Below are 13,613 nucleotides of genomic sequence, written 5' to 3' on the forward strand. Positions count from 1 at the left end.
AATATCGTTGTTTGCGTATCGCCTTAGGTTGCATGCAGTCGACCCATACGATGAGTTTGGAGGTCTTAGCTGGAGTACTACCATTGAAAAACCGCTTCTGGAGCCTGTCTTCTCGTATTCTTATCAAATGTGAGGTCTTGAACCGTCCCGTGATTGAAAATTTTGAAAGGTTAATCGAACTTAATTCTCAAACCCGTTTTATGACATTGTATTTCAATCACATGTCCCAAAATATTAACCCTTCTTCGAATATTCCAAATCGTGTCGACTTATCAAATACTTCTGATTCTACTGTGTTTTTCGATACATCCATGATAGAAGAAACTCGTGGAATCCCGGATCATTTACGCGTGCAGCAGATCCCCAAAATTTTTTCCAATAAATATCGAAACATCAACTGCGACAATATGTTCTACACTGACGGATCACTTCTTGATGGGTCCACTGGCTTCGGTATTTTCAATAACAATTTAACCGTCACCCATAAACTCGATAATCCTGCTTCTGTTTACGTCGCAGAATTAGCTGCAATTCAGTACACCCTAGAGATTATCGAAAAAATGCCCAAGGACCATTATTTCATCTTTACGGACAGTCTCAGTTCCATTGAGGCTCTCCGATCGATGAAAGATGTTAAGCACTCTCCGTATTTCCTGGGGAAAATACGGGAACATCTGAGTGCTTTATCCGAAAAATCGTATCAGATTACCTTAGCGTGGGTCCCTTCTCACTGCTCGATACCGGGTAATGAGAAAGCGGACTCTTTGGCTAAGGTGGGCGCAACAAACGGTGATATTTATGAAAGACCAATTGCCTTTAATGAATTTTTCGCACTTGTACGTCAGAATACGATCATCAGTTGGCAAAATTCTTGGACCAGAGAGGAACTGGGAAGGTGGTTACATTCCATAATCCCCAAGGTGTCGACGAACCCGTGGTTCAAGGGGTTGGATGTAGGTCGGGATTTCATTTGCGTGATGTCCCGGCTTATGTCCAATCACTATAGATTTGACGCGCATCTCCGTCGTGTTGGGCTCGGGGAAAGTGGTATCTGTGCCTGTGGTGAGGGTTATCACGACATAGAGCATGTGGTTTGGTCATACCCTGTACACCGTGACGCCAGGTCTAAATTCATAGCTTCCCTGCAGGCCGAAAGTAGGCAGCCGGCTGTTCCTGTTCGTGATGTCTTGGCGAGCCGTGACCTATCCTACATGTCCCTTATATACGTTTTCCTGAAATCCATCCACGCCCCAGTTCAATCCTATTCCCTTCCGCCTACATCCAACCAAACGACAAGAACACGTTAAGACCCCGGATCCGGAAACAGCAACTAGACCCGCACGATACTCTCAGGTCCCGAGGGAGACAACCCAATATGCCAGTCCGTAATATCTTGGCCCAGCAGCGGAACATATTCAATATTCTGCTTACCTATGGCGATGGAAAACCATCAAACAACAAATCAGTGCTTTTAATGCAAAACATTCTAGCTTTAAGTTAGATTTAGTTTCAGCTCGTAGTCGGTAGCGAGGATAAAAAATTTGCTTTTAGTTATTAAGATACTTTAGAAAGTAAGCTACCAGATATAATTGGTGCCGTTAAACATTAATTTGTATTTGTGCCGTGTCAAATAAATTATAGATGAAGAAAAAAAAAATTGGCTGATTTTGGTAATTGTATTTATTGATGTTTCGAATCGAATTATTATTTTCTCGCCGTTAAGTAAATTTCAGCTTAGTATTCATTCCCATTGCCATGTAATCCAGCTTTCCACGAGCGGTAATGGCGGATGGATTTGACATTTGATGTAAGTTGTCAAACTACTAGTTCATTGATTATTTCCATTAAACTAAATCTAGTTAGATGGATTTGACATACTACATAGGTTGTCATACTACTAGTTCTATGGATTTTTCCATTGAACTAGTATTATTATATGACGAATCCATCCAACTAGTGCTAGTTCAATGGAAATATCCAACGAACTATAGTTTGAAAACCTACATCAAACGTCAAATCCATCCGCCATTACCGCTCGTGGAAAGCTGGATATACACTTACCAACCCAGTTTGACAAATTGAAACATACATTTTTTTGTGAATTACCCTAAATTTTTTTGGAAAATCCAACTCAGAGAAGGGGAAATAAAACAAAATAAAGTGACTTCATTAACAGAGCTTTTGATTATTTTTCTCCACTATATTATATAACACAAAACTATTTCCTTAATAGAGAACCTAACGATGGAGGCATCGGAACTGCTTGAACCACTTCTCCACCAAGTGGATCATCTGGAACCTGTTCCAGAATACCACCCAAGTCGTCAACCGGGTTGACGACGTCCGATAATTCTTCGAGTGCTTCATTTCCGAGTTGTTCGACGCCTTCGACTTCCTTCGAGACATTTGCGAGATCTTCAGCAACTTTGTCCACATCAATCGGCGTAATCTCCTCATTAGAAGCGCTCTCCGAAGATTTTGCATCCGGGTTTTCTTCTCCGAGAATCCCTCCAACGTCGACAATTTCTTCTTCGTTGATGTTGACAACGGGTCCCACGTTCGCTAGTTCGTTGACTATATTGATTTGTGTATTAGGTTGTTCCTTTGCAGAATATTGTTGTTCATTGGAAGTTTGCGCAGTGGTTTTCGAATTTTCCGGAGTCGGTTTCTTTTCCTCCTTTGCCGCTGGTACAACATTCCTATCTTTCTCAGAACTTCCATTGGTTTTGTTCTCTGCAGTCTCGAGAAAATTTATTATTCCACTCAAGCCAAGTGATTCGTTCGAATCGGTTGTCATTGGTGGTGCAGGACTGCGATTTTTGCAGCAGTCTGCTAGGGATACAACAAGATTGAAGGTATTTTTCATGGCATTCAGTAGGGTGTCGGCTAGTTTTTGGACCAGCGTTGAAAGGCCTTTCGTGTTATCGATTGCAGCCTCAAGTCGAGCGATCCTCTCGATTTCCACAGAAGAATTCATTTTATTGTCACAGCCTCCGCCACAGCATGAGCTAGTACCACAACTGCAGGAGCTTCCTTGTGTCCTATAATATAGAAATCGTTTAGTGGACGCAAAATCCAAAATCGAAACCTCGGTTACGTTTCATCAACGGAAGAATGCAACCGTTCTTCACACTCATTCAAACTTATTTGTGACCTATTGATTGCGTTTTGGATTGCGCTCAGCAACGGAAAGGTACCACCTCTGTTACACAACCCTGAGTGGTCGTCGTAGCTGAGAAGTATTGAAACCCCTCGAAGTCTGCGTCGAAGGCACTGCACTGTTCGCTCGGTCGCCGTTTCAGGCTCATCGTAAATCAGCTTCGCTCGATTGTTGAACAGAGAACACCAACCATTGCCTCGCCATGCGCAAAATTTCTGCTGCTGCTGCTGCAGCTCACAAACCTGCAAAGTTTATGATTTCTGCAATTTCATAATATGCTACTTAAACTAGAACCTACTTGACCGTAGGAAAGAAATTCGACATCAGAGTTTTTCAAGCGAATTAAGTCCAAGTCAGTGGCTAGAGGATTCACTAGAACGCCCACAGTTTGTAGGCCTAGAACGATTCTCTCAGGGTGAAGTCCTGCATCCAAAGCACAATTAATGGAGGCAGCGGAATATTTTCGCACATTGAAGTCACTGCTATTGCTAATGCTGTGGAGAACTTCGCTCATCGATAAAAGAACAACCATATCTAAGCACTCGTTCATAGCACGAACTAGTGGAGGAGCGATTGGCCGCCTGCAGTCGATTGCGGTGGTTACTGCGCTAGTCGTTCCTAAGCGAAGTTTCAACAAGCTTAGGAAACGAGCGAAACCGATCTGAAATACGAACAACCTAAATTATCACTGTAGATCATAGGCGAGAAACCTTAACTTGATCGAATAGTTCCAGTGTGGTGGGATCGAAGTCTAGATCGATTCCATCGTACAGCCCAAGTGGCAAACTCGCGGACATCTGTTGAATCAACCATTCGCTTCCAGTCGGGGTTCGTAGTACTTCCAGGCTCAAAGTCAGTAGAACGGAAAGAAATATCCTAGCATGCGGTGCTGAGTGCCGTAGTCGTGCCAAATTTTCTGAATCGAACAAAACACGTGGCGCTCTGTCCAAGTAAAATGCATCTCCGCTTACTATGATATCGGAACAGGTTGCGAGTTGATTCTGAAGGGCATCGTTCAGGCCTGACGGTAAATGAATGTAGCAGACGATTTGAACTGTAAAAACAATGAGGAATTTTTGTGAAGCTTCTTATATAATTTGTTGTACTTTACCTTTAATAGGATTTTCACCCGACACAATATGGACATATAAGGCTAACAACGTAAAGTACCACATTTTACCTAGTACTCAGCTGTGCATTATGTTTGTACTGAAGAAATGAAGCGGAAAATTTTATTACAGTTACTTTATAGACTTCTTGTGCTGTATGGTAGCATCACACAAGTCGGCAGATCGTGTCTCGAAATGGATTTTGATGTGCTGCCGTTTATCAGAGTACGTCATTTGGAGAGAAGAAAATGCATCCGGTAAATGTTATTTACGTGATTCGTATTTCGATATGAACTCACGTAGTTTATTTAAGTAACTGTGTTCCGCTTTGATTATGTGACTTGAAAATTAGCTTGAGTATTACTATTCTCAGATTAAATTGTTTGTTGTTTTGTTTTACATTGTAACATTTGAGGACAATAAACTTTAAACTTTGATTTTATTTTTTTGATGTTTTTTCTTACATTTGTGGTTTCGATGTCTGTGATATCATATGCTATGCCTTTCATACTTCGATACTGGTCTTACAAGCCAGGTTTCGTATGTTGGAGCTCGAATTGGGAGTGATTTTCAGTGTCGATAGGGTTGTTGGCCTATACATGTTTTGCTTGACATTTTCTATACTAATTTTAATATTTTCACATTGTTATCATTATTTTATTCATGTTTCAACTGACTTACAACTTAATAAAATATTTTATCTGTCTATTCAAAAGAAATTTAATTTCCAACAAAAAAAAACTTTGTTGAGTAACAGTTTTATAAGCTTTACTGCCCATAAACGCATAACAGTCCCATGTGAATTTTTTCATCACTTTTGAGATAAACCTTAGAAACTTCTGTACATTACGTGTGCTCTCGAAAATTTACAACAAAAGTTAGGTTTGTTGCTAAAATGATGAAAAAAATATTGATTTTGGTCAGTCCCACGTTACGAATAAACGCATAACAGGCTCAGAACTAAAACCAATTAGCAGAAAATCATGGTAACTTTCATTAAAAGACTAAATAAAGTGTACTGATCTGAACAACAATAACCTTATCGCATATGAAAGTATTCTGCACAAATCTATTTACCTCGGATGAATGCTTATTTTAAATTTTTGTTTCTTTGATTGAATCTATAGGAAGGAAAAAATGCTATGGTTTACCTGTGTCTACTGCGTTTTACTCAGTTGTACGTTTTTGGCAGTGTGACTCTTATGCGTTTATGGGCAGTTTAGCACAGCCGAAATCCGCTTGATGATAATAAGCTGTAAACCAACAAAATTGTTTGATGGGCCAATTGAGAACCTTCTGATTACTTTGACAAAAAACTCACCATTTTGAAACTGCTCAGTTTTTTGTGCAACCTAGCGTTTAGGTAATTTGCGAACTATTTTTGATAGGCCATACCCTGGTTCAAAACGATCTATTTCATAATGGCTTTCATTTCTGCCAAATAAAAACAATTTTCTGCACCACAATTAACAAAAAATTAACATTTTGGTGTGATTTTTGTCTAAAATATGTATTTCAACAAAATTACACAACCATATCAACGTAATTTCATTGTTCATAATCCTGTTATTTAGTCGTAAGTAACGGAAAGCATGGTTATGCATTTTATATGTATAACACAAGGTGTACGAAATTTTTCGGAGTACAATAAAATATCGTATTGGAAATTATACCGTATTGGGTTTTAACGGACAGAAAAAGTTTAATCAAGATAAAAGTGAAAGATTATTAATATAGATTAACCGCAGACAGTTACGGATGGTTTAAATGAAAAAAAAAAGTCAGATTAACGTATTCAGTTTGAATATAATTTCAATTGGAATTAATCTGCTAGTCTCCTAGTAAGGTGTAAAATTTTATTGTTACATAGTTTGATTAATAGATTTTACGAGTTAGAGAGTTAACAAATAAATTCATGTGATTTCAAAGTTTTTCGCAAAATGGCCAAGAAGCCAAGAACGAGCAATATAGGAATATTTTGAAAAAGATTTTCTTTCTTTGGAAATTACAAACGAGTTGTTGCTGTTAAATAACAGGACTATTGCTGTAAAACATGTTATTTTTCGTTGAAAAATCTTATCATTCTTTAAATTATGGTTAAAGATACTATTATTTATTGGGAACTACGTTATTAGAACACTCGTATTCGACACTGGCATTCCGTCATAATCCACTCTGTTATTGACTACCGCTCTTCAATCCCTGGGACACCGTGTACTCCCCGCCAGCTCTTTATTCACCTGGTCTACCCATCTTACTCGCTGCGCCCCCGGTCGTCTTCATCCGGATTCAAGACAAAAACCATATTCGCAGGGTAATTGTCCTTGCAACATGCCCTGTCCAGCAAACCCGTCCAGTTTTAGCCACTTTTTAAATACTGGGTTCGCCGTAGAGTTACACGAGCTCATGGTTCATCATTCGCCCCCGTATTCCGTTCTTCTGCACGTCACCAAAGATCGTCCTTAGTACCCGTCGTTCGAAAAATCCGAGCACTCGCAGGTCTTCCTCGAGCATTGTCCTTGTTTCATGCCCGTAGAGAACAACCGGTCTTATGAGCGTTTTGTGAAGGTTACACTTCAATTGCTTGTGGAGCCCATAGTAGGCACGACTTCCGCTGATAATACGCCTCCGGATCTCACAGCTGGTATCATTGTCCTCAGTAACCAGTGAGCCAAGATAGACAAAACTCGTCGACTACCTCGAGCTCATCGATGTAGATCGTAATGCTACTGCCTAGGCGTTATAGGTTGGCTTCGGTTTGGTCAGCTAGGATATACTTGGTTTTAGCGTTCTCCACATGCATCACTCTCCTACATTCGCCGTCAAACTACTCGTTTCGTTGGGTTCGTCTCACATGCCCGTTGCAGTTCTTCGCTACGCTGTTGATGGCTGTTTTGATGGTGTTCCAACAGCCATCCAGAAGAGCTTCCTCCAGCTGGTCATCTTCCGACCGGCGTGTGTGTAGTATATATCCGTCTTCGGTACTTCCGAGGTGATGACTGTGCACGTTTGCTGATGTTGAAGAACCAGCCCATGATTCTCAACCTGCACATTCGAGGGCTGATTGGCCACCACCCAATCACCCGTCTTCGCATCTCGCCCATCACTTAAAAAGCTGTCCCCAGCTCATATGTGTGGCCGCAGCTCTGGTAGATGGCATGATGTACGTACCATTGAGCCCTTCCAGCACACCTCCTGCAGTGCTACGACTCGAACCTGCGGTATTTAAATACTCGTGTGCTCCCTTGAAAATTGAGAGATCGACAGTTTCACGTCCCAAATTTTCAATTGTTAGTCCGTTTTCGTCGCTTGGGTCTGTGCCGATTGTTTCAGTCCGAATTTCTTTGTTCTTTGTTCCTTACTTGTAGGTGTCTTACGGTGACGGCTTGTAAGGCCTGAGCCAAACCTAACATGGTCGTTCATATGAGGTGTGCACAATTGAGATGTAATGACTCGTATTTAATTTTTATAACCTTCAACATAGACCTTCCCCCCCTCTACACTTACAACGCTCCATGCGAATTTTTCATTGTTTGAAACAGTGCTGGAAGCAGCCTACGAAAAAATACTGCTTTTTTCCTACTGTCGTTTTAAACGAGTATTAACTGCTGGTGACTTAACCCTACATGCATTACGACCAAGTTACCTGTTACGAAGCTGTGCAAAGCACATTGGCATTGGAGAAGTTGATAAACATGCTAACACTGTTCAACGCCTCCTTATTCGTCATTTATGTCGAATTCGTATTTACGGCAGGACTATCCCGTCCGGGACGCTTTGCAGCTGAAAAAAAAAACACTTTTCGAGCAGTTGCAATGGTGTGCGTAATACCAGAGGTAACTGTCATTTTTGTTTTGGTCATTATCGCTATTGTCTTTTATCGCATTTGTGCTACTGTACAAAAAATTTGCCAATTTACTGAAAAATGACAAAATAAAATTCAACCTGATGTTTGACACGCGAAGAACGATAATCAAAGCAAACCGATTTTGACACTTTTTTTTTTTGATTTTGACACATACGTGTGAATGTGCTGGTGTCTTCAAAACTGCACACTGTTTCTTGCGCGGACTGTCCGGGACAGAAAAAAGGTAGTCCGGGATAGTCCGGCAAATGTAAAAAAACAGTGATAGGACAAAGTGTAGTCCGCGGGGTAGCTACACCACAAAAACGAAAACGACATTAATTAAAAGCGTTTCCGTACACCGATCGTTGTAAACCCTTTGCTACTGTTCCATTCTAAATTCTGTATGTCTTCTTCCATAATCAGTATGTAGCGGTAACAGCCGTTTTGCTATGATAACATCCTTCGGTTTGTCGATAGACGACTGTCATGAGCGGCTGTTATGAACTGTCATGTGTTTAATTTATATCAATTGAATAGTTGCAGATTGTGGATTCTTGATCATAAAACAAGCTGACACATCCTCTAAGCCAAGGTATAAGAAAATTACCGTAATTATTGTTGTTTCATTTTTATTTTCTCGCCGTGTCAAACTCTAATTGGGAGCTACAGTGGCCACTTCACAAGGATATCTTGCCCAGAGATTGATAAGAGTAAACAGCGGGAAGGCTTGCATTGACTTGCAAAATTTAAAATAAACTAAAGAGCTGAAATTTTTATCAAACACCACTTACGCTTCAGCTAATATAAAATAGAAATTACCCAAAAAAGCTAGTATATATTTGCAGCGTAACCACAAAAAAACATCAAGTTGTTCCACAACATTTCATTGATTTATTTATTTTAATTGTGCAATTCACAGTATCCGATCGAGTTCAATGATTCTTGTGACAATATCAGCTAATTATTTCCTTTAAAATTAATAAATTGTACAGGATTACCGTCAACCCAAAAGCCTTAAAATCTACCTAGGCAATTTTTTTTTCAAATGACCGCCGAAAACTTTTACTAAGCTGTTACGCTAAATGTCTAAATTATGAGAGTCTACAAAATTAGGTTCGCAGGAATTGGAAACGAATCGTCCAAATAGATTGCTGTTTTTCGTTCACGTTTTGGTTTATGCCGTTTCCAGAGTAGGTTGAAAATAATTTCGCTGGTGTGGAGAAAATTCGCTTTTCCCCGAAACCCCGGAAACCCCGGAGTGGCCCACCTTAAATTCTTCTATATGCTCTTGCGAATAAACACACAGCCGCTTGCAATTGATTAATCTTACCCATCGCTAACATAAGCTCCTACAACGCTAAATGATAACGACAGGCATGCTACGATGAAAAGAAAAATCATAATGGGTATTCATGTCGAGCTCTTAAACAAATACCCAGCCGTAAAAATACTCACCTCCATTGACGAGTAAAGGAGAAACACTGTTTACGGCTGGGTATTCGTATACGAGCTCGATGTGAAGACCCCTATTGACAAATTTGCTGTATTACTATGCATGTATCAATATTCAAATGGAACACTACAAAACAGCATGCTTTGCATCACGCACAAGCAAGAAGCATAACAGTAGTATAATCGCTGAAGTCCATGGCGAACGCAACGGTAACGCTGCAAGTCGCACAATTATGTTTCCATGGACTGTTACGTTTTTGCTGGTGTTACTACTGTTGTTGAGGAAGAAGCCCTCCTGTCGTCTAACGGCTGTCGTAGTGCTGTACATTTTCTAAGGCTGGCTGGAAGTACCGCTTTTTCTTCTACAGCTTCAACGCAGTAAAATCTTGTTCCTTCTAAAGACGCACGGCAAGTAGAGCCGCGTAGATGGAATGCACGATAGCGGATTCCCGGATAAACTGAGGTTGTTTTTAAAGCCTACCATGGTACAAGTGAAGGTTACGTGCGTGTTCAGGGGATACTCTCGAGCCCTCTTGAAACGCGTAGAGGGTTAAGACAAGGTGATGGACTTTTCTGTTTGCTGTTAAATATTACTCAGAGCGTTCCGGAGGGCGGGCACGATTTTCTCAAGGTTATTTCAGCATCTGGGCACCACCGATATTTTCAAGGTTTTGTACAGTTGATGCTGTACAAAACCTTGAAAAGATCGGTAGTCCTCTACGGAATCAAGACAACAACGCTTCTCGCGGACGGACCTTAACGCCCTTCGAGTTTTCGAATGGAAGGTGCTGCGGACGGACCACGAAAAATGACGTAGGTGCATGAACCAAGAGCAGCTGCTTGCAGTAGGCTAATCACGTCGTAGGATGCCGGACGACAACCCTGTGATACTGCTTCTCTTCAACAACCCTACCGGCACCAGTAATAGAGGGACACCACAGGTGTTGAGACGCCTGGTGACTTGGGAACCATTCAAATATTACATAACGCGGAATTCGGCAATTTTCAATACCCACCCACCCCCATGTAACGCAATTTTACATGTTGGCCACATGCAATATAACGCTCCGCTGAATACCCTCCCACCCCCTAGAGCGTTATGTATTATTTGAATGATCCCTTGTCAAAACACAGCACAGAACCGAGCAACATGGCGACAACTTCTTTGGCTCTCGTTTAATAGTCTCACCCCGCACTATCACACCTGTACACCGCACGATTCGACACAGTCCACCAAATTAGGTTACTTTTACCACAGACTAACAGACATAACACGTCAAACAAATTTTCAATAAAATCATCGTTTGGATGATTCTAGTACTTTACATTAGTAACACTAGCACCATCTGCTGTCGTGTTCGCGCTGCGTCATGTATTTCGACATCAGCGCCAGCGTTACTGCTTTGTGTCAAATGGGGAACTACAAAATATGCATGAGATTGCATGACAGCGCCCCAGACGACGTTTTCGCGCGGTGACTGTTATTCGATTGAAAATTTGAAATGAACGTTTTCTGTGGCGATGGAGCTAGGTTCCAGTGTTACGTCTGTTAGTCTGTGCTTTTACTATAAGCCTTATCAATGTCAATGAAAAAACTCCTTCACCTAGTTGATAGAAGTGTTATCAATTCACATGAATATCACCTTTTCATCATTTTGAATAAAACATTTTGCAGAATTGTTCTACAGAACTACAAAACAGATCATCACTTCTCTTCTTTCGATTCTATTCACGACATTATTTTTCATTTGCTCCATTTAGATTGATTATTCCGACTCTAGAATATGTGCATTGTGCGAATGAAATCACGCACTAGAATTCGAAAACCAAAGTTGTATTTGATATAGAGTAGTGAGGGGCAGAAGTACGCACGGGGTAAAAGTACGAATTGGCCTTTTCGAAGCATACGAGCAAAATAAACTGGCAACATTGTATGAATTTGCAGTATTATAACGTCAGTTAATCACACATGTAAACACATAAGATTCCGTTCAAATGGGGCGAAGCTATGAGGGAAGTTGTGTTTTGAGCTGTTTTGATCTAATTTGCTTAGTTTTGGGAACTATGATTGACCTATTCGGAAACAACAGAAACTCGAAAACAACAGAACCCAAAAAACCCTTGTATAATTATGGTTTGTATTGAATTGAATTCGTTTTGCCGGAAATATTTTGATGTTTGTCATTAAACTCAAACCAGTTGGAAAACTCATTGTGGGGCAAAAGTACGCATAAACTTCGGGGCAAAAGTACGCACTAAGTGCCATTACCCGTAATAAAGAAATGTGTTTAATAACGATGTTTTTGTACCGAAATTACTCAAAAAAATCTAGTTATATGCGGATGTGCTCCGAAACTGAGGAATATTATGGTTTCATGATTTTTTTTAAATGGAATCTTACAACCATTTTAATAGGTTTGTTGATATGCTTTCAAAATGGTCCTTCCGGAATAGACAGGGACATCTAGATGCCGAAGAAACAATGAAAAATACAAGGCCAAACACCATCCATTATTTATTTTCGCAACTGGGAATGGTCCAGACGCCATTTTGAATTTTAAGATGGCGACTTCCGATTTCAAGAAAGCAACCTAAGATGGTCGAATACCCTCCAATATGTGTATTACCGTAATCGAGATAATGTCCAGAGACTGGATAACCGGATTGGCTTCCAAAAGGCGACTTCCGGTTTCTGGAAAACAACAAAATGTGATCAAATACTAGGTAATATGAGTATTTTCGGAATCGGGATGATACTCTGAGACCATTAAATGACTCCAAACGCCATTTTTGATCCCAAGGTGTCGACTTCCGGTCTCTAGGAAACAACCCAGAATGGTCAAGTACAATATGTGAATATTTTAAAATCAAATGACGCCCTGAGACCGGAAATCGACTTCAGATGCCATTTGCAAATTCTAGATGGTGACTTCCGGTTCGTCTAGTGTCGTATTCAGATCTCTTGGCATCATACTCATATGAATACCGGAAGCCACCATCTTGAATTTAAAAACCGCGTTTGGAGTTTATTTCTGGTGTCTGCGCATCATCCCGATCCCTGAAATACACATATTGGTATTTGGCCATTTTAGGTTGTGTTCCGGAAACCGGAAGTCACCATCCTGGAATTCAAAATGGCGTCTGGAATAGTTTTCAAGTCTCTTGACATCATCTCGATTTCGAAATAACTCATATGGGGTGGTATTTGGTCAATTTTCACTGTTTACCGCAAACCGGAAGTCACCATCTTTAGTTCAAAAATAACGTCTGAAGTTAATTTTTGATCTCAGAGCATCAATTCGATTCCGAAATTACCAGTATTGGGTGGTATTCAACCATTTCTGGTAGTTTTTCGAAAACCGTAAGTCGCTTTTTTGGAATCTAATATGGCATCTGGAGTCGTTTTCGGGTGTATCACCCCGGTTCCGAAAATAAATTTTATTAATTTGTTTCTATGGCCTCTAGAAGCCACAGTAGAATCTCTTCTGGAAGGTCTATTTTTGGGATATATCACCAAAACACCCAAACATATCCCCAGAAAACCGAATTTCCGGTAGTAAGAAAATTATTTCGGGGCACCGCTCGAGCGCAGCTTGAAAGAATCAGTGAAAAACCAGCGAAAACAATTAACTTTTTTGTGGATAGTGTAATAAATACACTGTTTATACAGTGCGAACTTTTGCCCCGTAAACCGCGTACTTTTGTCCCGCATGCTGGGTAATAGTTGGCATCTGAGTATTCTTCCTAAAAAAAGAATTTCTCATGCTACAAACAAAATTCGAAAAACTCTGGTAATACATTTTGACTTTGAAGATTTAACCAAACTCTGGAGTAGTTTACATATTTTCGTAAATTTTTTCAACTTCGTCTAAACTCAATAAAATTTGATCAAACAAATATCCAAAAGTTCAAAATTTATGGAATTTATTCAAAGTTAACTCCATTCACGATAAATTACATCAAACTTAGAGAACTGGATAAAGTTTGATGAAAGTACCACATCATCAATGTTATAACGATGATATACCAGGAAATCACAAAAACT

The 13,613-nt window shown here is 40.2% G+C and overlaps 1 protein-coding gene across 1 annotated transcript; it reads right to left on the minus strand.

Annotated features, from left to right (window-relative positions):
- Window positions 1-2,218: 2,218 nt before the first annotated feature.
- On the minus strand, window positions 2,219-4,508 carry LOC129720635 (uncharacterized). The gene is made up of 5 exons (XM_055672122.1): window positions 4,272-4,508; window positions 3,877-4,214; window positions 3,459-3,821; window positions 3,098-3,402; window positions 2,219-3,041 (listed from the first exon to the last, which is right to left on the minus strand). The coding sequence occupies exons 1-5, from the start codon at window positions 4,333-4,335 to the stop codon at window positions 2,219-2,221; spliced, it is 1,893 nt and encodes a 630-aa protein (XP_055528097.1). The 5' UTR covers window positions 4,336-4,508.
- Between the last annotated feature and the right edge of the window lie 9,105 nt (window positions 4,509-13,613).

Source organism: Wyeomyia smithii, chromosome 2, assembly GCF_029784165.1.
Source record: "Wyeomyia smithii strain HCP4-BCI-WySm-NY-G18 chromosome 2, ASM2978416v1, whole genome shotgun sequence".
Classification (NCBI taxonomy): domain Eukaryota; kingdom Metazoa; phylum Arthropoda; class Insecta; order Diptera; family Culicidae; genus Wyeomyia; species Wyeomyia smithii.

Coding starts and splice junctions, on each gene's coding strand:
- LOC129720635 (XM_055672122.1), bottom strand. CDS start 4,335: ATGTGGTACTTTACGTTGTTAGCCTTATATGTCCATATTGTGTCGGGT. Junction 3,822..3,876: donor CACTGGAACTATTCGATCAA/GTTAAGGTTTCT, acceptor TTCGTATTTCAG/ATCGGTTTCGCTCGTTTCCT. Junction 3,403..3,458: donor AATTTCTTTCCTACGGTCAA/GTAGGTTCTAGT, acceptor TAAACTTTGCAG/GTTTGTGAGCTGCAGCAGCA.